At 37.9% G+C, this 22,642-nt stretch overlaps 1 protein-coding gene across 1 annotated transcript in view; it reads right to left on the bottom strand.

The window, feature by feature from the left end:
* Nucleotides 1-8,624: 8,624 nt before the first annotated feature.
* The window catches only part of LOC131980991 (choline transporter-like protein 5-A), a 41,577-nt gene continuing 27,559 nt past the window's right edge, over nt 8,625-22,642 (bottom strand). Inside the window, exons 7-20 of the mRNA XM_059345289.1 lie at nt 22,414-22,497; nt 21,111-21,223; nt 17,821-17,952; nt 16,547-16,646; nt 16,363-16,455; nt 16,077-16,164; nt 14,129-14,397; nt 13,342-13,436; nt 13,109-13,212; nt 11,529-11,602; nt 11,330-11,400; nt 11,100-11,188; nt 10,377-10,461; nt 8,625-8,984 (exon numbers count right to left, since the gene is read on the bottom strand). Of these exons, the coding sequence (XP_059201272.1) occupies nt 8,887-8,984; nt 10,377-10,461; nt 11,100-11,188; nt 11,330-11,400; nt 11,529-11,602; nt 13,109-13,212; nt 13,342-13,436; nt 14,129-14,397; nt 16,077-16,164; nt 16,363-16,455; nt 16,547-16,646; nt 17,821-17,952; nt 21,111-21,223; nt 22,414-22,497 (1,495 nt within the window). The 3' untranslated portion in view covers nt 8,625-8,886. The remainder of the gene's footprint in view (nt 8,985-10,376; nt 10,462-11,099; nt 11,189-11,329; nt 11,401-11,528; nt 11,603-13,108; nt 13,213-13,341; nt 13,437-14,128; nt 14,398-16,076; nt 16,165-16,362; nt 16,456-16,546; nt 16,647-17,820; nt 17,953-21,110; nt 21,224-22,413; nt 22,498-22,642) is intronic.

A 22,642-nucleotide genomic window follows, 5' to 3' on the forward strand; every position in this document is an offset into this window, starting at 1 on the left:
TCAATTCTATTATCTTTGTATTATCTTAATCTGTTTTACTCTGTACTTGTGCTGCTTCAGCACCTGAATTTACCCCATGGGGAATATCTTATCTTATCTTGTGCCTTGTTTCTGATGTCACAAGTTACAGACAGTCAGCAGTGGCAGGATCAGTGTGTGAGATAGTTTCACAACAACAATAAGACAAAACAACAGTATTGTAGGAGCTGAAGATGCAGTTCTGTATTCTAATGAAGGTGATGTTCTCAGTCAGCTTCTTCTGACTTCAGCCAGAGTGACACCTACAGGCGAAATGTTGTAATCACAGTTCATTTGCTATACATTTTTTATTTTGTGTTAAAAACATGAAGTAGTGCTTCAACCCCCCCTTCAGCCAGTGAATACCTGTGGGTTGGACTTGGAGGTGGTGCCAAGTTCTAAGTATCTAGGTGTTATACCTGGATCATTTTAGATTAGATTAGATTAGATTCAACTTTATTGTCATTGCACATGTCACAAGTACAAAGCAACGAAATGCAGATAGCATCTAACCAGAAGTGCATTAAGCAGTAATTGTGAATCATATTGCAATATATACAGGAATGAATTGTAAAAAAATGCAGTATAGATTATATAATAAACAGATAAAAATAAATAAATGCAGATCTAACTGTACATTAGTGCAATTAGATGTATATATATACATATACATACATACATATATACACACACACATATATATATATATATATATATATATATATATATATATATACATAGTAGTGCAAATGGAGGATACATTATGTTCATCAACATTATGTGCGCTGTATATGAACAAGGTGAAAGTGCTGTTTATTGTGCAGTGACGGTTACTGTATTTCAGTTAGTATGGGTGGTGTCTGTGTCAGGAGGGAGGGGCCGCTGGGGGGGGGCGGAGTTTATCAGGGAAAAAGCTGTTCCTGGTGGGGTTTTTTTTTGTTTTTTTTTAATACATTTTCATCCCACAATTTTGTAACCCATTTTATGTATCACCCAGTTTGTCCTATTTCTGTCAAACTGGTCACATGCTTCCTCCGATACATGCAGAGTTAGCAGACCGCTACTTGACACCTGACGGGGGGAGATTCCCCGGTGGGACGTAGCGCGTGGGAGGATCACGCCCCATCAGGCGCCCCGACCGACCAGGGTCAATGCATGTATTTGTGAGAGGTCCTTCTAAGGGGATCCTCGGGGGACACGGGGAGAACATGCAAACTCCACACAGAAAGGCCCTTTTGCCGACATCGACCAGCTCTGCGGACACCGGAGACATTGAGGTTGGGACACGCCTCCAACGCCCACAGCGTCCTGGCGGGAATCGAACCCAGGAGATTCTAGCTGTGAGGCGAGCCCTACCAACTGCGCCACCATGCCCCTGAACCTGGTGGTTTTTGTCCGGAGGCTCCTATAGCGCCTCCCAGAGGGCAGGAGGGTAAACAGTCCATGTGCTGGGTGGCAGGAGTCTTTCCTGATGCTCCTGGCTCTCCTGAGACGGCGCTTGTTGTAGATGTCGCTGACAGCAGGAAGTGGCTCTGGTGATGTGCTGGGCGGTTTTCACCACCTTTTGCAGGGCCTTCCGGTCTGAGGCCGAGCAGTTCCCGTACCAGACTGTAAAACAGTTGGTTAGGATGCTCTCGATTGTGCAGCGGAAGAAGTTCACCAGAATGTCTGAGGAAAAGTGTTTTTTCTTCAGAGTCCTCAGGAAGAAGAGCCGCTGGTGAGCCTTTTTGACCAGGCTGGAGCAGTTGGTGGTCCAGGTGAGATCCTGTGAGATGTGGATCCCCAGGAACTTGAAGCTGGTCACACTGCCGCACCGTTGATGTGTATAGGAGCGTGGGTGTCAGCTTTCTTCCTGAAGTCCAGATCTTTGGTCTTTGGTCTAATAAATTGGACTGGTCCCTAAACACAGACGCTCTCTACAAAAAGGGGCAGAGCCGCCTCTTTTTCTTCTTGAAGCTCAGATCTCTGGACATCTGTAGTGCGATGCTGCAGATGTTTTATCAGTCTGTGGTGGTAGTGTGTTGTTTTATACCAGACCATAACAGAGATTCTACCAGACTAACTGGGATAAATAAAGTAGTTTTGATTTGATTGATTTTTTGAAAGCATATTCTCATACACACACACACACAAAGCAAAAGTCCAAACACTTCAACAAAATGAAACTCTGCCTTCAAAAGTGTAATTTTGTGTTTAAATAACAGACACACAAAGTAATGTGACATAGTGAAATGTAAATGGAGAGAGGTTACTAAATGAATTATTCGTTGCTTTTTAATTCATGCATGTATATATACCCTACTGTATATTGAAATGAATATGAATTATGGATATCATATTGTGTTATTGTTTATGTATTGGGATAATTTGCCATAAATGTTTTAGTCTACATGTTAAACTTTTAGTGTAGAAGCACACAGCAACACTTTGTTTTGACTAACCAGTCTGACCATCATGCAGCATCATGTCAGCTATTTTTAATTAAAAAAAAATAAAAATAAAAAAGGCCTAGTTCATAAATACTTTTATATGGAGTTCCATGCCATCTGATTCAAATGTTTAAAAATGTTTTGCAATAGATCAAAAAGCTAAGATTTGAAAAACATTGCTAGAAAAGCTCAGCTGGAATGCTATCAAAGCTGGAAGTTGAAATGAATTCCCTGAAAACGCTGACAGAAGAAATGCTTTGAATAAATATAATAGCTATTTTTGGAACAAAGGAAATTATGGTAAAAGGCATCTCACAGCTCTTTTGGACAATCTGGGGTCTTTTATTTGGAATATCCAGCATACTAGTGTCAAAATAATGAATTCAATCTGGCCTGCTCCAGCCTGTAGAAGGTGTGTGTACTGGTATAGCTGTATGTGTGTCAGAAGTACACTGTAAAAAAAACTTGGCGCTGTTGATTTCACAATTAAGATTGCCATTTTATTCCATATTTTACCGTAAAAAAAAGTTTTTCCATCAAAAGAAACGCTGTTCTGCCATATAATTAACCAGAAAATACTTTATAAATGCCGCATTCATTTCTTTTTTTAAAAATAAAACTTAAATATTAAAGTATATTTATGTTAGAGATATGGTGTTTAGTATATTTAACAGTGAGAAAAATTATTTTTTACAAAAAACAAATGCAAAAATTACAGTGATGGCTTATAAATATATTCCACCATATTGCCAGTGTATTTTACAGTGGAGTGATGTATGTACTGTTAAAAAAAACTGTTTTCATTGTTACTGAAACTGAATTAACCCATTTATTATTTTACGGTCTTTTACTATCATGGTTTAACAGTTTTTCACTGTAAAATCTACAGACATTTTTTACAGTGTAGGTTTAATGGTTAAGTAAACCTTAAAGTTGAAGGTATTAAATTATTAATATTTTTTTAAAAAGTAGTTAATGGATATAACTCCACTTCTACAGGTACATGTGTCCCTCTAATGATCTTCCCTCTTGGCAGTGAGGAATGTAACTAAGTACTGTACTTAAGTACAATTTTGAGGTATGTGTACTTAACACGAGCATTTCCATTTGATGCAGCTTTGTATTTCTACTCAACTATATTTAGAGGTAAATATTGTACTTTTTAAATTAAGTTTTGAATGCAGGACTTTTACTTCACTGCAAAAAAGGTGTGTCTAAAAACAAGATAAAAAAACTAAATCTGAGGGAAATGATCTTGCTTCATGGACAGATAATTTCACTTGACAAGATTTCTTAAATTAAGATTATTAAATGAAGGAATAAGCATGTTGTACGCTTAAAATAAGAAATTAACTCTTTAAACACGATAAATTAAATCTGCAAGCAGCGATGAACTGGCCCGAGCAGAGTGCACTGACAATTATTTGTTTCTTACCAAAGATAAAAAAAAAACTTTAGATTTGGAGTGTTTGATAATTTGTCTTGTTTTAAAGGTTAATTTCTTATTTTTAAGCGTTCAACATGCTTATTTCTAGATTTAACAATCTTAATTTTAGAAATCTTGTGATGTGAAACTATCTGTCCATGCAGCAAGATCATTTCCCTCAGATTTGTTTTTATCCTGTTTTTAGACAAACATTTTTGCAGTGTTGTAGTGGAGTAATTTCACAGTGTGGTATTAGTACTTTTACTAAAGTAAGGGATCTGAATACTTCTTCCACAACTGCCAACCAAGCAGCAATCTGAATGTGGCTGCAGATGCTGCCATGTTCAGAGATTGCTGTTTACAATATCATGGCATAAATGGAACAGAATTAAAAGCTGCAGAAACATTAAAATTAATTCCAAATATTAAAAGTAAGGCTAGGCTAAGCTAGGTTACCAATTCAGTGATCGTTTACCTCATCTAACTCACACTTATCAAATAAAACAGCACGCCCCACACTGCAAAAAAAGAAAAGTTGGGTGAACTCAAAATTTCAAGGCAACAAACTTCGATAAAATTTTAAGTTGGACAATTAAACTGAATATTTTAAGTTTTGTTTTTGAGTTTGCTCAACTCTGAATTCAGATTTTTGTCAACTCAACTGTAAGATGTACAAACTTATAATTTTACATTGTAATAACTTTTAATCCTTACTTCTGCTAACTCTTGCAATGTGCTGAATTGGCACGACTGTAACGCCGCTATGAAATGTCAGCTAATGTTGCGACCACAATTTTGAGTTAGCATTGATACGCTAATGGCTACTCTTGTAGCTGTAACAAGCAGCACAGCTAGCATCAATTAGCCGCTAGCATCAGTTAGCTGCTAGCTTTCGCTAATGACCGAATTTCGCCGCTTTCCCGCATTTCACAACAAAGAAATAAGAGTTATCAGAACTATTGTCTTGTTGTGAACCCCAACTTAAAGATATAAGTAACAACAACTCACCAACTTGTTTTTTAGCATACAACTGGCTTCCTTTGTTGTGCTAACTTACATTATTGCCCTAAATGTCAATAATTTATATTTCCAAGTTTTACCAACTTAAATCACTGTTTTAGCCCAAAAAATACAACTTGGCTTTTTTGCAGTGCACATGGTGTGATAGACCTGTGACATCATCAATCAGCTAACACAGGGCTGATGTGATACCACACTGCTTTTGATGGTTTTTAATGTTGTGTTATAAATCACTTTTCATCGTAACATATTGATGAAAAAAAGCCAAACGAATTTTAACAAATCATTATAACTTAATTATGGAACTCCAAATTATTTTTAATAGATTTTACTTGATTAGACTTTTTTTTTTTTTTTTACTTTTTTTGATTGAGATACGCACATTGTATGCTATTTGAATCAACCTTCCAAATAAAAAAACCAACACATTATAAAAACAAAAATCAATGAATCCATCTTACTTTAATGAAGTGTATAAATTACATGAAATTGTGGCTTTACATCAAAACAGTGCTGTCATCATACTCCTCCAGTGCTCAAATCTGACTACATATATTACAGCGTGAAACCAGAGGAGTCTGCTGAGCTCATTTGTATTTGTTCTGGCATTCAGATTGATTTCCAGATGGCCTGAACCTCACAGGACCAATCAGAGAGTTTGGTAGGGTGACTGATGTCCAGCAAAAATCATGAAACTCAGATTAAACTGTCAAACCAGGGAGCACTGACCAAATATGAATCAAGATTCTGTTACTATGTTGTTTGTTTCTCTCTTCAAATGTTTTCAGAAACACATTGAGGGACTGTTATGTTGTAATTTGAGACCAAGCTTTGTTGGTCCAACTTGCATTGCTTCAGCGCTCTGATGGGTTGTAGGACTGCACCCGTTGATAACGTGGGAATCCAAAATGAAGTGAGAGGTTCCAGACTAATACACATCTGCGAATTAGTCTTATGATGCCAGGCTATACTGCCCTACAAAGCCAAACTGCAGTCACTACATTTTTAGGCAAAATTTAGTTATAACAAAAAATGAACTCCTTGATGTCTGTTTTATCTTGTGACAAAGTTTTAGATTTCAAATCTGCTTTATTTCAGATAAATAATGATATAAGAACCACAAAATCCAACTCAAAACCAAGCAGTAATTGCACTTACCACGATCTGCTTTGATATATATACTAATTTAACATAAAAATAATAGAAATTATAATTTTATTTAAAAGGGAAATTATTATCTAGATAGTGATGAAGTAAAAAAGTGAGACGAATTATATTAAGACTAAAATATAACATTTCTTCATAATATTAAGTCTAAAATAGGCACATCTTTAAATAGTTGTTAAACACTTTTAAACACACTGATAACAAAATCAATCTGAAAATGTTTATTCACTGAAAACAAAATATAAAAGCTGAAAGAAGACAACAACGTTATAGTTACTGCATTCTGTTTTTGCATTCCTATTAGATCCATTTGCAGCAAAATCAGAGTGCAGTCACTACATTTTTGGGGTCAAAGGTCAAATAAATCATCATGATTTTTAAGCATAAAAATGACATCGTCAATACATCATTTGTTGAACTTCTGTCCTGTAATAAAAAAAACCTGATATGTCAAAACAAGAGTGAAAAGGAAGCACTGCTCCAGAATTTGACAAAATCATGACAACCTCATTGGTTTGAATATTGGTTTCCAGAGAAGAATACATTCTTCTACTGTATCCTGAATATAATTATAACATTCTTCACTTTTGCGACATAATTATTTTGTTTGTGACTGTGTATTGTGAGGTTTGAAATGAGAGAACAGGAGTCTTCACTATGGGTGGATGAAGCTCCTTGTACACTCTGCGCTGTGCTGTGAGGTGTAGTGAGCAGATCACTTCCATTTAAACAGATTTTTACAAGTTTGTGAACATTCATCCAAATAGACAACATGTAAAAGGTACAATAAATAGTTAAAAACACATAAACACTTTAAATTAATCTAAATCCAAAACAATTTTATTCTCACTCACTCATTTGAGGGCTTAAATTCAGACCAACAATGGCACAGCATTAAAAACACAGGCAGTACATCACTGCAGAGGGCACCTGGTCCTGACTCTAACAGCAGGTTTTTGTTTTTTTAAACAATATTTTTCATTAATTTTTCACTTTCACAGGTAAAAGATGGTTACAAAATATGGTTCACAGAAGTAAAAAGCAAACAAATAAACAAGTAAACAAAACAAACAAATAACACAAAAAAACAGAACCAGAATTCGTATAAATAATAGTTGGGGTTACAGTAATAATGTGTAGTATGAGCAGTCAGGAAAATCCCCGCAGCATGATGTTAGAGACATCAGGCTCAACATAATTCAAATAGGGTTCCCACACTTTATACACTGCAAAAAATGTGTGTCTAAAAACAAGATAAAAACACTAAATCTGAGGGAAATGATCTTGCTGCATGGACAGATAATTTCACTTGACAAGATTTATTAAATTAAGATGATTAAATTTAGAAATAAGCATGTTGAATGCTTAAAATAAGATATTAACTCTTAAAACAAAATAAATTATCTAACACTTCTAAATCTAAAGTTTTTTTATCTTGGTAAGAAATAAATCATTGTCAGGTCACTCTGCTCGGGCCAGTTCATCGCTGCTTGCAGCTTTAATTTATCTTGTTTTAAGAGTTTATTTCTTATCTTAAGCGTTCAACATGCTTATTTCTAGATTTAGTAATCTTAATTTAAGAAATCTTGTCAAGTGAAATTATCTGTCCATGCAGCAAGATCATTTCCCTCAGATTTAGTGTTTTTATCTTGTTTTTAGACACACATTTTTTGCAGTGTAGAACTGGTCTGTTTTTGAATGCAGTATACATGTAAGTTCCTCTAATGGCACTAGATCAAACACCACTCTTTGCCAGCCTTTAACAGTACTTTTTCATTAATCCACTGCAACAAAATATTCTTCCTCGCTGCATAAATAAGAATACTCTAGCAACAGGTTCGCTTTCATCTATTATTGACCTCACTAAGTTTTGAAAAGTCTTATGATTCAGCTGTTGGTTTCATGTATTTTTGACATGTGGTGTCACTGCTGCTGAGTCGTTCATATTTAGATATTATGAGGAATCCTCCTGTGTTCCCATTGACAGTTGCAGTGAACAAGGGCTGACATGTCACCTTTCAACAGTTCACAGGGTCTCTACAGAGCACCAGGTGGTGTTACTGAGATCACTGACCTTCTACACTGCCCTACAAAGTCTAACTGCAGAAACTACATTTTTGGTCGAAATTGAGTTATAACTAAAAATGAACTCCTTAATGTCTATTTTATCTTGTGACAAAGTTTTAGTTTTCAATTTTGCTTTATTTCAGATAAATAATTTATAAAAACCACAAAATTCAACTCAAAACAAAGCAGTAATTGCACTTACCACGGTCTGCTCTAATTTAAACATAAAAATAATAGAAAGTTTAATAGAAAGTTTATTTGAAAGTCAGTTGAGACTATCTAGATAGTGATGAAGTAAAAAAGTGAGATAAAATGATATCAAGACGAAAAGATAACATTACTTTTATAATATTAAGTCTAAAATACGCAGATCTATTTATTAGATATAGTTATAAAACACTTTTGATTACACTGATAACAAAATCAGTTTGAAAATGTTTATTTTCATTATCGTCACTGCGCTCTGTTTATCATTACTATTAGAACCTTTTACAACAATGCAGTAACTATGTTTTTGGGGTCAAAGGTCAAATAAATTAACATGATTTTGAGCATAAAATGATATCATCAATACATGTAGAAATAAGTGTCATATCACTTATCTACCTATAACCCATTTGGCTGGCCAGTTAAAAAAACTTTAAAGCAGTTTTTCTCAGTTTTACCTTTTGCGTAGTTACTGCAGTTAGACTTTGTAGGTGTAGGACTGATAAAGACTGACCATATTGGCTCCTGATGCAGTGGATGGGAGGATGAGTTTTAACACGACTGACTGGATTTTCCCAGAATTCTGTGCAGCTCTGGGGACATGAGGAAAGGTTTTTCTGAACTCCCATCATGCCTCTCCAAGTCATCACCTGGTTGGACCAATACATGGATGAGTGGATCAAATGGAAGCATGGGAGAAAAATGAGGTATAGATAGATGACAGGTAGACAGATGTGTGGATGAATTGGTATGATGGACACGGAGAAAGTCAAGGATTGAGTTCAAGTTTGAGAACAACGGTCAAATCCAGATGTATGGATGGGCAGTAGAACAGTGAGAGACCAGGGTGATTTTAAATGAAGTGGAGACAAGAAGACACAAAGAGGTTAGTTAGTTTTGTTAAACAGCAACATGCAAAAGAGGCTGCATTAACAACAAACTAATGCGGTATTAGTTTAGTAAATTCTGTGCCCTCATAGGCCCTGATTTATCAAATGAGCGTACGACAGAAAGTGAGCGTAAAATGGGCATACAATCATTTCTACAAGCCTCTGCATTTATCAATGTGGACGTGAGCAGAGGGTACGATTAGATCTCAGTCTGCTCTCAGCTCGTGTACGCAAATTAGAGTGAGCGTGAAGTCCACACGTCTGAGTCTGAGAATTGATCTTAGACTATTGTATCGACCCCTGGAGCTGATAAAACTCTGTGGTTTTAATGCAATTTTTAATGGTGACAAAGCAAAACATGTTTAGACCACATTATTTATAATTAAAACATAATTTAAAATAAATACACCCTGCGACCGTGAAATTCTTTAACCAGAATACTAGCCGAGGATATTAAATGTTGTTGTCTTCTGCTGTTTACTGTTATCCAGTTACACCGGAGCATCAGCGTCTCCTTCACCAGCGGTTCTGACCCAATAGAAACATTTCCAATCAGCGCTGTCACACACGCCTCTGACTAGGACAGAATTATTACTAAATGTAAATAAGTGAATAATATCTCTTCATTATAATAATAATATTTGCATATTATATATGCTATTAGGTTTTATATATGACAAAATAAATGTCTATTTCACTCCTGTTGTTATTTGTAACGGTGCACTTTGCTAATAAAGCTGGCTTTAGGGGGGAAAAATCCTCTTTTTGGCTGCATTGCGCCCTTCAGTGTCGTAAACTCTGGAGGCAAGCCATCTGACTCAAGTATATATTATATATATATATATTATATATATCAGGGCGTGGTATTTAAATGACGCTTGTTTCCAGCCGCCACGTTTATCAACAGCCGATCAATGCTCACGCTGTGATGGGCGAGATATGATCGTTAAATCACACATGAACCCTGTCGTGAGACGAAATATACACTCAGATCTGCGCTCGTTTCTACGCTCCTTTGATAAATGAGGGCCATTATCTTTATGAACACTGGAGCCTGTATAAACCAACTCGCTTTCGGTGCAGTTAACTACTATGTATGTCTTATAAAACACTAGCACTGCACTGGAAACAGCAGTGACAGTATTGACTTACAGAAGCAGAGGAAGAGCGTGTCAACACACATGGCATAGACGTTGAAGAATCCATTAGCAATCAGGTAGGCTCCTATCACGACTGTCTGATGGGAAACACATCTGATTATACATGAAAACAGAGATTGGAATCATCTTGAAAACAATGCACTTCATATACTCTATGTCCTTCTTTGTATTTCCATGTTCACTTCATTGCTTGTTGGTACAAGTATGCAATTTATATTCCAGCAGATTAGTGGTCAAAGGTGCTGTAGATGGTCTCAGAGTGAGGGTGGCACAAATTGTACCAAGTATGTTATCCCCAGTTCTATGTGGAGCTCCAGGTTTGTGATATCAGATCCTGGGAGATCAGGGCAGCAGCAACATGGTGTTGGTCCAGGTCCAAAAATTACTACATTGACTGTTATTCTATGAGCAAGCTGAAGACTTTCTTTTATTACAGTGTGTGGACATTTAAGCCTCGGACTTCGTTTTAAAGCAAGGCGGGAAAAGTTGGGAACACTACTTTGCCGGCTTTTACAAATGGCGTGTGTTGTTGTCGTGTAGAGTACTACGTCAGATCCCACTTAGCAATCTATCCAATCAGTCCAGACAAAAGCCGGCTGCGGACTGCTCATATTCAAATTAGGGGCGTTTCGGCGAGTGAGACCCGCCTCATTCTGTTATTGCCCGGTAGTGGAAACAGTGTGTGTGTGTGTGTGTGTGTGTGGTTGACTCTGACCAGCAGGGGGACCCAGTAGTAGTTGAGATCGGGCACCTCCTCCTGGATTACAGGGATCTTCTGAGTGAAGAAACAGAATGCAATCACACCTGAAACACACCCACACACACACACACACACACACACACACACACACACACACACACACACACACACACTGCATTTAAAGGAGCTCTTGTGAATTGTAATGTGGAACATAAACATGACCTAAGCCTTGCATTGTCACTTACCCACTCCTCCTGCTATCACCACTTTGCCCAGAAACAACAAAAAGTCTGTCACTCTGTCCAGAACTGCCACCCTGAGGACACAGAGGCAAAAAGTTCCACTTCACTAGAGAGTACTACAGAGTACAGTGTGCTGCTGCCAACCTATCTTATAAATACTATAATAACCCCAGAGAATCCATCACCAGTGAACTTATCTTACCTGACCATATTCCTCATCAGTAGGAAGAAGGCCTCTCTGGCTGAGGTACAAAAGTTCTTTCCATAGATTGCCACCTAGTGGAGAAGAGACTAAACACAGTTATCACAAAAACAAAATGAACAGTGGATCGCTGGTTTTTATCATGCGGCAAACTCCTGGTCAAAGCAGTGAAGCAAACCTTGAAGCGCCTTCAGCCTGCAATCTTTCAAGAATCCAACAGGGGTTACAAAGGAGTCTGTTCCTATCTGTCTCAATACAAAGTTAGACTACTTGTCACTTGATTTATTACCTTGTGGCAAAAATGCTTGTGGCAACTCTATGGTCTCAATCAGGAGTTTCAAGTTTTCTCCAATACAATATGATGTTAATTGTGTAAATAATGATCCCATTTAGAAGAAAATAGATGATAAAAAAAGATTGTCGCAAGCAGCAGAGCAAGGAAGTGAGTGGTTGTGGATGAGAAGGAAGCATGTTGGCTGCGGAGTTCGTTGAGGGACTTGTTATGTTTTAGCATTAACGGCGCCAATGAGGCTAGACACAGTCTTAGTCGTCGGGGAGGGCCGCATGGTGCTGATGACATTTGTAGCCAAGAATGTCAAGGTATTCTGTCCCTATTGTGTCCGTTATTTATATTGTTAAATTCACTCAGGCACCTTTCAGGACAGCCCCAGGTAGCGTAGCTGCAGGGTCCTTGGGTTTTGATTAGTTGGAAGGAAAACACAGAGTCCATGGCTGGCTGCGAGGCTCTTTGGTGTATGCGTTCTGGAAGAATGTATATAATCATGTGTAGGTTGAGGACAGGCATTAGTTAGGGAGGTTAAAGTGTTTTTTTGTGGTGGTGGTGTGGAGGGGGGTGTTTCCAGGACGCTGGTTTCCACCGTTGAGCCTTTCTGAGGCGTCGTGGGTCTAACTTAACGAAACATCGATGCGGGAAGGTGCCCACTTGATAACACCAATGACATGCTGCATAGCGCTGGTGGCTAGGAGAGGTAGCTGGTGATTGGTCCATCTGAGGAGTGACTCTGTAGACGTATGGCGGCGTAGCCTGATGTCTCCTATAGGGTTATATCTGATGATTGTAATCACTTGGTTAGTGACTGGTTGTTAATCTGAATTGGACAACTAAATGTGTTTCTACCTAGGATTATGGCAGAAGGGATAGTAACATCTTGTCCTGTGTATTAACGTAAGGGGCTTGGCTACCTTGTGACTGACAGGTCGCTAACACATCAAGGATTGAAGTGCAGCAAAACAATGCGTATCCACGGCACTGTGTAACAGCTGTGAATTTGTTTGTCATGTTTTCGTCTCAGAACTTTGTGTTTTCAGTTAATGAAAGTTTATTTGAACATTTTTTTAATTTAAAAATGTCTCCAAGGAGTGGTACTTGCGCCTCCCCAGTCCAAATATGGTCTCTCCCGGTTTCTAAAAACAAAGATGGCGGTAGATAGCCGTACCACCAACTTGATGCTTCAATCGGGCAGTCCACACACCAGTGGGTGATGTCACAGTGACTACATCATTATTTAGATACAGTCTATTGTTTTCATACAACTCAGGCTCCACTGTATCCAACTCACCATGATATAAGCATTACGGTTCATGTAGCGTATGAATCTCTCCAAACACCAGAAACAGCACTTCAGACAGAGCATGATGAACCTGGACAGGCTGTTGTCAACACCTACAGGACACACAATGCAACATCAGTAGAGGATAGCAGCAGCAATTTTACAAGTAGGAAGGATGGAGAAATTGTGTGTGTGTGTGTGTGTGTGTGTGTGTGTGTGTGTGTGTGTGTGTGTGTGTAAACCTTTCAATTTGTGCTCCAGGTATTCCAGTATGATCCGGACCAGTTGGGAAACTGAAAGAATTAGTGCTCCAAATGCCAAAGAGCCTGTGTGATACCTGAAGAAACACACACACACACACACACACACACACACACCAAGGTTATTATAGTTAACAAAAACTAACTTTTACTGTCTAATTTAACTGAAATAGAAAATAAAACAAGAGTTTCAAAAAAGGGTTATTGAAAAAAGTGTTACTGTATTTTGTGGTTACGAAACTAACTAAAACTAACTAAAATTATAGTGAAAATGTCCTTCGTTTTCGTCTTTGTCAACTTTTTCCATTCGTAAACCTTTTTGGTTGATATGAAATCTATTTCATCTATTTGGTTTTATGACTTAATAATCTTATTGGGGCTGAGATGGATCAGACAAAGGAAATAAAGGAAACATTTATTGTGACTTTTTTGAATCTCGCACACAACAAATACCCCATTACAAAAAACTAACACTAAAACTAATAAAAACTAAACTAAAACTAAGCATTTTCCAAAAAAAATAAAAACTAATTAAAACTAGCAAACTCACTCTTAAAATGAATTAAAACAAACTGAATTTGAAAAAAAAAAAATCACAACGAAATTAAAACTAAAACTAATGAAAAATCCAAAACTATGAAAACCTTGACACACACACACACACACAGACACACACACGTATTACTAGCTCTTGATAAAAGATGAATCAGAGGACCAAGTGGTTTATTATTTGTCGGATTGTAAACAGACATGAAAGATGTGTCGTCACCTTATTGCCCTGCTGAATGATGAGAAGAGTGGACATGGTGGGATATCCTGAGGTTTTCTTCTGGCCCAGTAGTAGCTAGCAAACGTCCCAGCTAGGGTGCACTGCTCCAGGGCCAAGCTGAAGTTAACTAGCCAGAGGAATAGCAGCAGGTTGGACAGCTGCAGCAGGAAGAGGTATCGGTGGTAGGACGTCTCCCCACCGTAGAAGGCGAACAGACAGTGAGAACCCAGACATGAGGCTGATGTGGAGATGTTGCTTCTGTTAAAGGCCTGACAGACAAGTGAGGGGGAGATCACAGGAGAAAGTAAAGTTTCTGCAATATGAAGTTTATTTATTCATATATGATTTATTTTAGTGGTATGTCGATATGAAGGGTTCCATAGCATTCATATGCATTTTTACAGATATGATATTATGATATAAGTTTAAAAATATAGAAGTTATGTTTTATAAAATTTAAATTACTGGGTAATTGTTGTCTTCCGCTTGTTAAAGAAAATGCACAGATTTAATAAAGTAGAAACATTTTTATACTAAGAGACACCAACATGTATTGTTGATGTACTGTTGACAGCTATCCATACAGCTTCCTCACCACACCTGTCCAACACCAGGCTGCATCCAACTCTTTTTTGCACCTTTCTCAAACCAATGCCAATGACACAGCAACGGGCCAGGTGTGTGAGGTGTGGGGTTGAACTTCTCTCTTATATTTTAAACTCTTCATGCAATTACTGTCAGTTAATATGTGAACAAGCATGTGGAACCTTCTGAATACCTCTATAGCGAGACTGTGTGAAAGTGTGCACCATTACTCCTTTATGCACTGTATTGTTGGAAAAGGTGTCGACAAAGTACACTGCACAGATGTAGCGCTCATTTAATGCTGTTTAACAGACACTTAAGGGCCCATTCAGGAAGGACATCTACAGGCTGCTTTGACATACTCAAACTGTTCCATAAGTCCCCATAATATATGTTGATGAGCACTTAGTTTGAGGGGTTATTTACTCAGGCCCCGTTTACACGAGGACGCTTGCGGGTAAAAACAACAAAATATTTTATCTGAAGTGCCTTTCGTTTAGATGGTGATGGCGTTTTTGGGGCTTAAAAACGCAAAAATTAGTAACCACCCTCCAGAGTGTAAAACTGTAATCCGCTCCGCCGTAGCGTGTCCATCTACACTGCCAAGACACAAAACTCTGCTCAGATCTGCTCACGTCACGTACGCGTTTACGTCACATACATGCTCCAGTACAGGGAAATAAACAAACATGTGGGATTATTTCCATGCGTGGGACCTTCAAGCTGCTCTGGCATCTTTCCACCAAATGTAGAGGATATGTACAGATAGTATTAGTGAACAGAGAAGGATCTGTAATTACCTCTATCACATTTTGGATGCACCAATTGGTCGCAGGCGAGCCAGACGGCTTTTGACGAGACCTGGGAGATCTAGTGGATGGTGGAGAACTTTGTGGAAGGAGTAGCTGATGAAAATGCGTGGCGTGAAAACTTCCACATGCCCAAAGATGCTGTTATCTTTTTAAGTGATGCCGCCTGGCATGATACCCAATCCAATTCACACACTTTAGCGTCACCGTATGCACGCAGATTTCCTACCGAAAACACAGAAACGCGGAATAAAAAGTGAAGACGCGACGCCACTTTTGCGTCTTCTGTTCAGACCGTCTTCATGTAAACGTAAAAGTGTCCTTCAATTTACCATCAGGAAGAGATTGTGTTGGACTGAAGATGTAAATGAGCGCAGCAGCAGACTAAAACTACATACAGCATGACCAAAGTGTTTACAAGCACAAATAAAGGCAAATGTAGTTTGACTGTTTTGCACCCAAAGGCCTTAAAACCTTAGTTGATACACTTATGGTATGACTGTCTTGAAAGTAAAAAAGCACAAAAACATGACAGTGAAGAAAACATTTAGTACCTCTGGGTTGCAGGTTCTGTTGGTGTAAGGACACGTCCCGTCAGGAGACATCACTTTGTAGACGGCTTCACCTGAAGACGCTAGGTAACTGATTTCACAGTGCTGGTTAAAGACAAATCTAACTAGCTGCTTAGGAAGTTGTGAAAATAATGTACATACACTACAGGCCAAAAGTTTGGAAGCAAGATCAAACTTGTATTGTCCTTGCTTCCAAACTTTTGGCCTGTAGTGTATCTCTTAGAACTTAGACATTAACAGGTAATAATTCTTTCAGTGTGAAGGATACAGAGCAGTAACCGCCCAGTAGGAGATGCAAACAGTCAACAAGACAAAGGTGACGACTGGAAAGAATAGTGTGGATGTGATGTGACCTATGGCTCTGCAACAAAAGACAAACCATAACTGCAGCTATGGTCATACAGTGTTTAAAATAAATTGATATTTTCCTGCACTGTCTTCAGAGTTCATACTTGCTGGCCTCTCTGAGCAGAGCGATGGCCACCTGCACTCTTCTCCTTAAGAAGATCAGCATCAATAAGATGGAGACTTCTGTCACTCCCAGAGACACCACTGACAAACACAAAGAGCACACACTTTAGTTGTGTGAGAGCCAAGTTAGTTGCATAGTGACACTTCTGTTCTCCACAGATATCTGTTTTTGTTGTTTTTTTAATATTCATTTAGTTCAAACTAATTTTTATTATGGTTACTATTTACCCCATGTTATCAAATATGCAATGTCAAAACATTCAATTTGTATTTAAGAATTAAAATGTCTGTGTTATCTGTGCCCTTTTGAACATGCTGTAGTGAGTCTTTAATGAAGTGTATTGCCCTACAAAGTTTAAAAGGAGAAAAGGTAAAAAGGTAAAACTGAGAAAAACTGCTTTCAAGTTTTTTAACATGTTTTAACTGACACTTATTTTTACATGTATTGATGATGTCATTTATAAGCTCAAAAATCATGACGATTTATTTGACCTTTGACCCCAAAAATTTAGTTACTGCACTCTGGTTTTGCTGTAAAAGATTCTAATAGAAATGATAAACAGAGTACAGTAACTATAATGTTGTTAGCATTTATATTTTGTTTTCAGTGAAAAAAAAATTCAAATTGATTTTGTTATCAGTGTATTTAAAAGTGTTTAACAACTCTATTCAAAGATAGACTTCATATTATAAAGTAATGTTATATTTTAGTCTTAGTATAATTGTATCTCACTTTTTTACTTGATCACTATCCAGATAATAATTCCCCTATCAAATAAACTCATAATTACTATTATTTTTATGTTTAAATTAGTATATATATTCAAATCAGACTGTGGTAAGTGCAATTACTGCTTGGTTTTGAGTTGGATTTTGTGGTTTTTATATAATTATTTTTCTGAAATAAAGCAAAATTGAAATCTAAAACTTTGTCACAAGATAAAACAGACATTAAGGAGTTCATTTTTAGTTATAACTAAATTTCGACCAAAAACCTAGTTACTGCAGTTAGACTTTGTAGGGCAGTGTAGATGTGAGGTAGGTCACAGACAGAACACATACAGGTCTCTGAAGTATTTTATAGAAAGGGGTCGTCTTAAAAATGTGAAGCTGACTTTTATACTTTTCAGGCCCTTTGACATGTTACAGATAGTTTAAGTTAAGAACATTGTCTGAACAAGACTGCAGACATCCAAAAGTCAGAGTGTGTATTGGTATGACTTCCTGTGACGAGTCACAGAGCAGACAGACTCACAAAATATGATCCATGTCTGTGTGAGCTGGAGATAGACCTGCAGGTCTGTGTGCAGGCCCACTTCTATTATGGCAACATCAGAGCCTGGTCTCTGTCTCAGCTGGGACAACTCCATGGAGCAATACCACATACCTGCACACACACACACACACACACACACACATATTTTCAGAACTTCTCTTTAGAGACAGAGTGACACATGTCATAGACTTAAAGCCATGCCCACCAGGGGGGAAACAAACCATCTCTCTCCATTGACTTTGTATTGAAAGAAGGAGCCTCCTTGACAATTTCATCCGCTAGCAGAAAAACTGAAAAATGGCCAAAAGCTGCTGTGTGGAAAAAAAAAATCTACTTCCAACAAGTTAAAGAGCCCAGAACTAAGTATTTAAAATCTGACAAACTGAACTTTTAAGAGGACAAAAGCGGATACTATATTAATAGCTTGCTAACAGTGAACTTTTCCTTTCCGGTAGATATAGATATAGACATATATAGAGTGCTAAAATATAAAAAATATATATGTTTGAATTAGGGCCGGGACTTTAATGCGTTAATTAAGATTAATTAATTACACAAAAATTAACACGTTAAAAAAATTGACGCATTTTAATCGCACTTATTTTTGCACCACGGAACGTTTCTCACTGGATGAGTTTCAGGCGGACCGATTATACCGGAGCACCAACTAGCGTTCATGAGTTCAGACAACAACAAACCACAGTGAACATGAATGAAGAAGCTGATGAGGCGCTTTGGTTGGCCCCGTGGATGATGGGACATTTTGTTACAAAAAATTTGATTTTTTAAACCAGCTGTTGGTAAATCAACAAAGTCTGTTATGGCCTCTGAAGCAACAGAGAGATGTTTTCCAATAGTCAGGGTTTCCAATGTTCTGAATGTACTTGAAAGTATTGTGTTTTACTTAAAAAACCAAAGTATTATAGTTTACAGAAGGTCTTCCTACCTATAGGCTACCTGAATTTCTGAAATGTACTATATTTCTAAATATGCTATTGCTACACTTAATGGCAAAAATTGCACTGGTCTGAGCGCTTTGCGACCACAGCAATTTACACTACATACAGCACTCATTCACCCATTCACACACACATTCAGACTGGTGGCAGAGGCTACCATAGTGCCACCTGCTACCATTCATTCACACACCAAAGAACGTGGCGGGAGTTCAGCATCTTGCCCAAGGATACTTCGACATGAATCGCAGAACCACTGACCTTCTGATCAGTGGGCTCTACCAACTGAGCCACAGCCGCCCAGTGTACGTTACATACTGTATACCCAGTTTTAGTATTGTACCATTCCCCTCATATTAACTGCTGATGTCTCACATCTGTCTCCACTTTCATTTCCTTGGAAGTTATTTTTTCTGTTCCAAATGTAGCTGAGTCAATTTTTTTTACTTAATTTTGTTTATTTGTTTTCCCTAATAAAAAACGTTTTTGTGTGTTGTGAACTTCCCCAAAAAAGAATTATTTTCTGCCTGTAGAAAAGTTCCTAGGGTGACTATCAATGCATGGCTTTTGTTCCTATGGGGAGTTGTTTTGGCATTGCACCACCTTGCGTCACAGAGCTGTGTGTGCTAAAAGTGTGCGAGTCATGAAATGAAGCTCTCTCTCCTTCTCTCTTTTTATCTTCACTTTTTTCCCGTTCAAAACCACAATACGCTGATATATACTGCTTATGAACCTGTTGGTCAAGCCTACATTTACTTACAATTTAAAAATTGAACTTTTTCTTTGTTTTTTTTCTCTCTTTTATGCTGATTTGAAATTGTATTACCTCATGTGTCATGTGTAGGTTGATTGTGGTTTATGTGAATTTTGATTTTATTTTTCTTGTCAAGGGTGGAGAGTGGCTGTGTGGCTCCTGTGTGTAACGCCTGTGTTTTTCTGCTTTTCCTCTGAAGGTATGCCAGTTGTTGAATTTAGTTCATGTTCTTAATATTTTTGCACAATAAAAAATGAGATATGTGCGTGAAATTATTTATTTTTTTAGACTGAGAGAGATGGTTGTAAGAGAGTTTATGTATTATCCTGTTTTTATAATGTAGTATAGGCTATACCTAGCCTGGGTATCCCCATACTGCCTTGCGCACTCAAATTTAATTTCTAACCTCCAGGCAATCTGGCAACCAGAGAGGTTTCTTAGCCCTGTTTTAGGGATCCAATCACAGAGCGGGGAGGGACGGCAAGACGATGACGCGTACTACTCGGCACTTGGAAGCTTGTAGTTTTCTAGTTTTCTTACGGATCCAACATGGCTGCAGCAGACGCGAAACTCTCTTTAGCTGTAGACGGTGTTTTAAATAGTTTAGAGCGAAAGTTGAAAGGCGAAAGGTCTCTTGCTGTCCCCCGGCTCGTAGCGAGATCACCGGCGTTACAGTAGCGGGGCTATTAGCCGCTAGCGGCGCTAATCACAGGCGGCGATCTCGCTACAAGCCGGGGGACAGCGGAGCCCCCAGAGACCCGCAGCAGCTTGTTTATTGCCCATAAAATCAGTGGATGTGTGTGGCTGAATGACATGAGGGGGAATAAAGCGTGTAAATAAATAATCTTGCAGAAAGCGAGAACTGGAGAAGCAAAGTAGCAAGCAACACTCTCTCAGAGACACACACACAACAAACATCAATTTCTGTAGCTCTACTACGTCATCTGGTATAACTGATACGATTGGCTAAGAGCTACCTACGACGCTTTTGATAGACATTCTAAGCGCCCAATAAACGGCTCTGGAGGATCGTAAACCACGCCTCCTCTACGGAAAAATGAACGGCTGGTTTCCAGACTAGATCTCATTTGAGATTAGTCTGGTGTTAGCCAGGCTAGGCTATACCATTTATTGTGTGATAAAAAAGAGCTGTGTGTGCTCAAAGTGGAGGGTGGAGACACAAGGCTGTGTGGCTCCTGTGTGTAACTCCTGTGTTTTCCGTTTTTTCTGTGAAGACTAAACCCCAAAGATACTCAACTACGTCTCACTTATTCCTACACAACACAACGCAGAGTGTGAGAGCAGAAAGCCGTCTGCTACACAGAGTTTATAGAAACATATTTCCGGGTTATTTAACCTGTTGGTAGTACATTCCACCACACAGCAGCTTTTGACCATTTTTCTCTTTTTTGCTGGCAGATGAATGTGAAGGAGATTCCGTCTTTCAATACAAAGTCAATGGAGAGAGACGGATTGTTTTCTTTTAAAGGCAGAACACTGCAGCAACACAAGAGCTATTGTGTATTTACACACTATGACACAGTGTCCTGAGTACACACCGTAGGCCAGCAGCAGGACGACAGTGATGACGGTGGCCCACAGCAGCAGCCCAGCTGTGAACCTCAGCAGCAGGATGAAGACCAGACTGACAGCCAGGGATATCAGCAGACCTCTGTCTCACACACACACACACACACACACACATACACGTTTATATACACAATTTCTCCTTCCTTCACAAGATAACATGGTGGCTTGTGAAAGTTGTTGCAACTCAACTTGAAAATCACCCTGATCTTGTCACCATGGTTGTTATAGTTAACGAAAACTAACGAAATAACGAAAACTAGAATTGAAAAAACTTTTTCGTTAACTGAAATAAAAATAAAAACAAAAGTTTTTTTAAAAGACGAACTGAAACTGTATTTTGTGGTTACACAACTAACTAAAACTAACTAAATTATTGTTAGTTATTATATTATATTATATTATATTATATTATACTATATTATATTATATTATATATTATAATAGTGAAAATGTCCTTTGTCTTCGTCTTTGTCAACTTTTTTCATACGTAAACCTTTTTGGTTGATATGTATGTATCAACCAAAATGTATGTATGTATGTATTATAATGACTTAATAAACTTATTGGGGCTGAGATGGATCAGACAAAACCTATTGTGACTTTTTTAAATCTGGCACCCAACAAATACCCCATTACAAAAAAACTAAAACTAACACTAAAACTAATAAAAACTTCACTAAAACTAAGCATTTTCCAAAAAATAAAAAACAAATTAAAACTAGCAGACACACTTAAAAACTAATTAAAACTAGCAAACACACTCTAAAAACTAATTAAAACTAACTGAATTTGAAAAAAAAAAAAAAAGAATGAAAAATCCAAAACTATTATAACCTTGCTTGTCACAACTTTCAACATGCTTCATCATCTCAGTGAGTTTTCTAAATGATTTCAGGTTTGTCACTGTGTCCAAAAGTGAGTGCAGCAGAACAATAATGTAGTTAATATAGTAGCATGCTAAATGCTTTCAAAGTACCACAACCAGAGAAGAGTTATAATGTCAGTGAGCTCATGACTCATGTCTATCTGAAGTCTATCAGTCGTCGTACATTTAATTTACTTGTCGCAAAACCCTATTTTGAAATCTGTATTAATAGTCAGCAAAAACCTTTCTATGTTTTTATGTTTTGCATATATGTTTATTCTACATTGTATGTGAGTCCAGAGCTGTAATAACTTACTGCTGGTGGCTTAGAAGCCAGTGAGCAGACATATTTTCTTATTGTGTACTTGTGTGTGTGTGTGTGTGTGTGTGTGTGTGTGTGTACTTACATGAGGATCCATGACCATGACTTGGCGTAATCCTCCACTATCTTCATGCCCAGCTCCTTCGTGTCCACTAGTCCTGTTATACCCCTGCAGGGAGGACAGAGTCCATCATCAAAGACAAAGACATTCAAAATAAAGTCAGAAATGTTTTCATGATGTACAGCAGCTTCATGCCAACACTTGACATTCCAGGTCTTCATGAGCTATCTTTCAGTAACATATCTGGCTCCAT

The sequence above is a fragment of the Centropristis striata genome, chromosome 11 (assembly GCF_030273125.1).
Source record: "Centropristis striata isolate RG_2023a ecotype Rhode Island chromosome 11, C.striata_1.0, whole genome shotgun sequence".
Lineage (NCBI taxonomy): Eukaryota > Metazoa > Chordata > Actinopteri > Perciformes > Serranidae > Centropristis > Centropristis striata.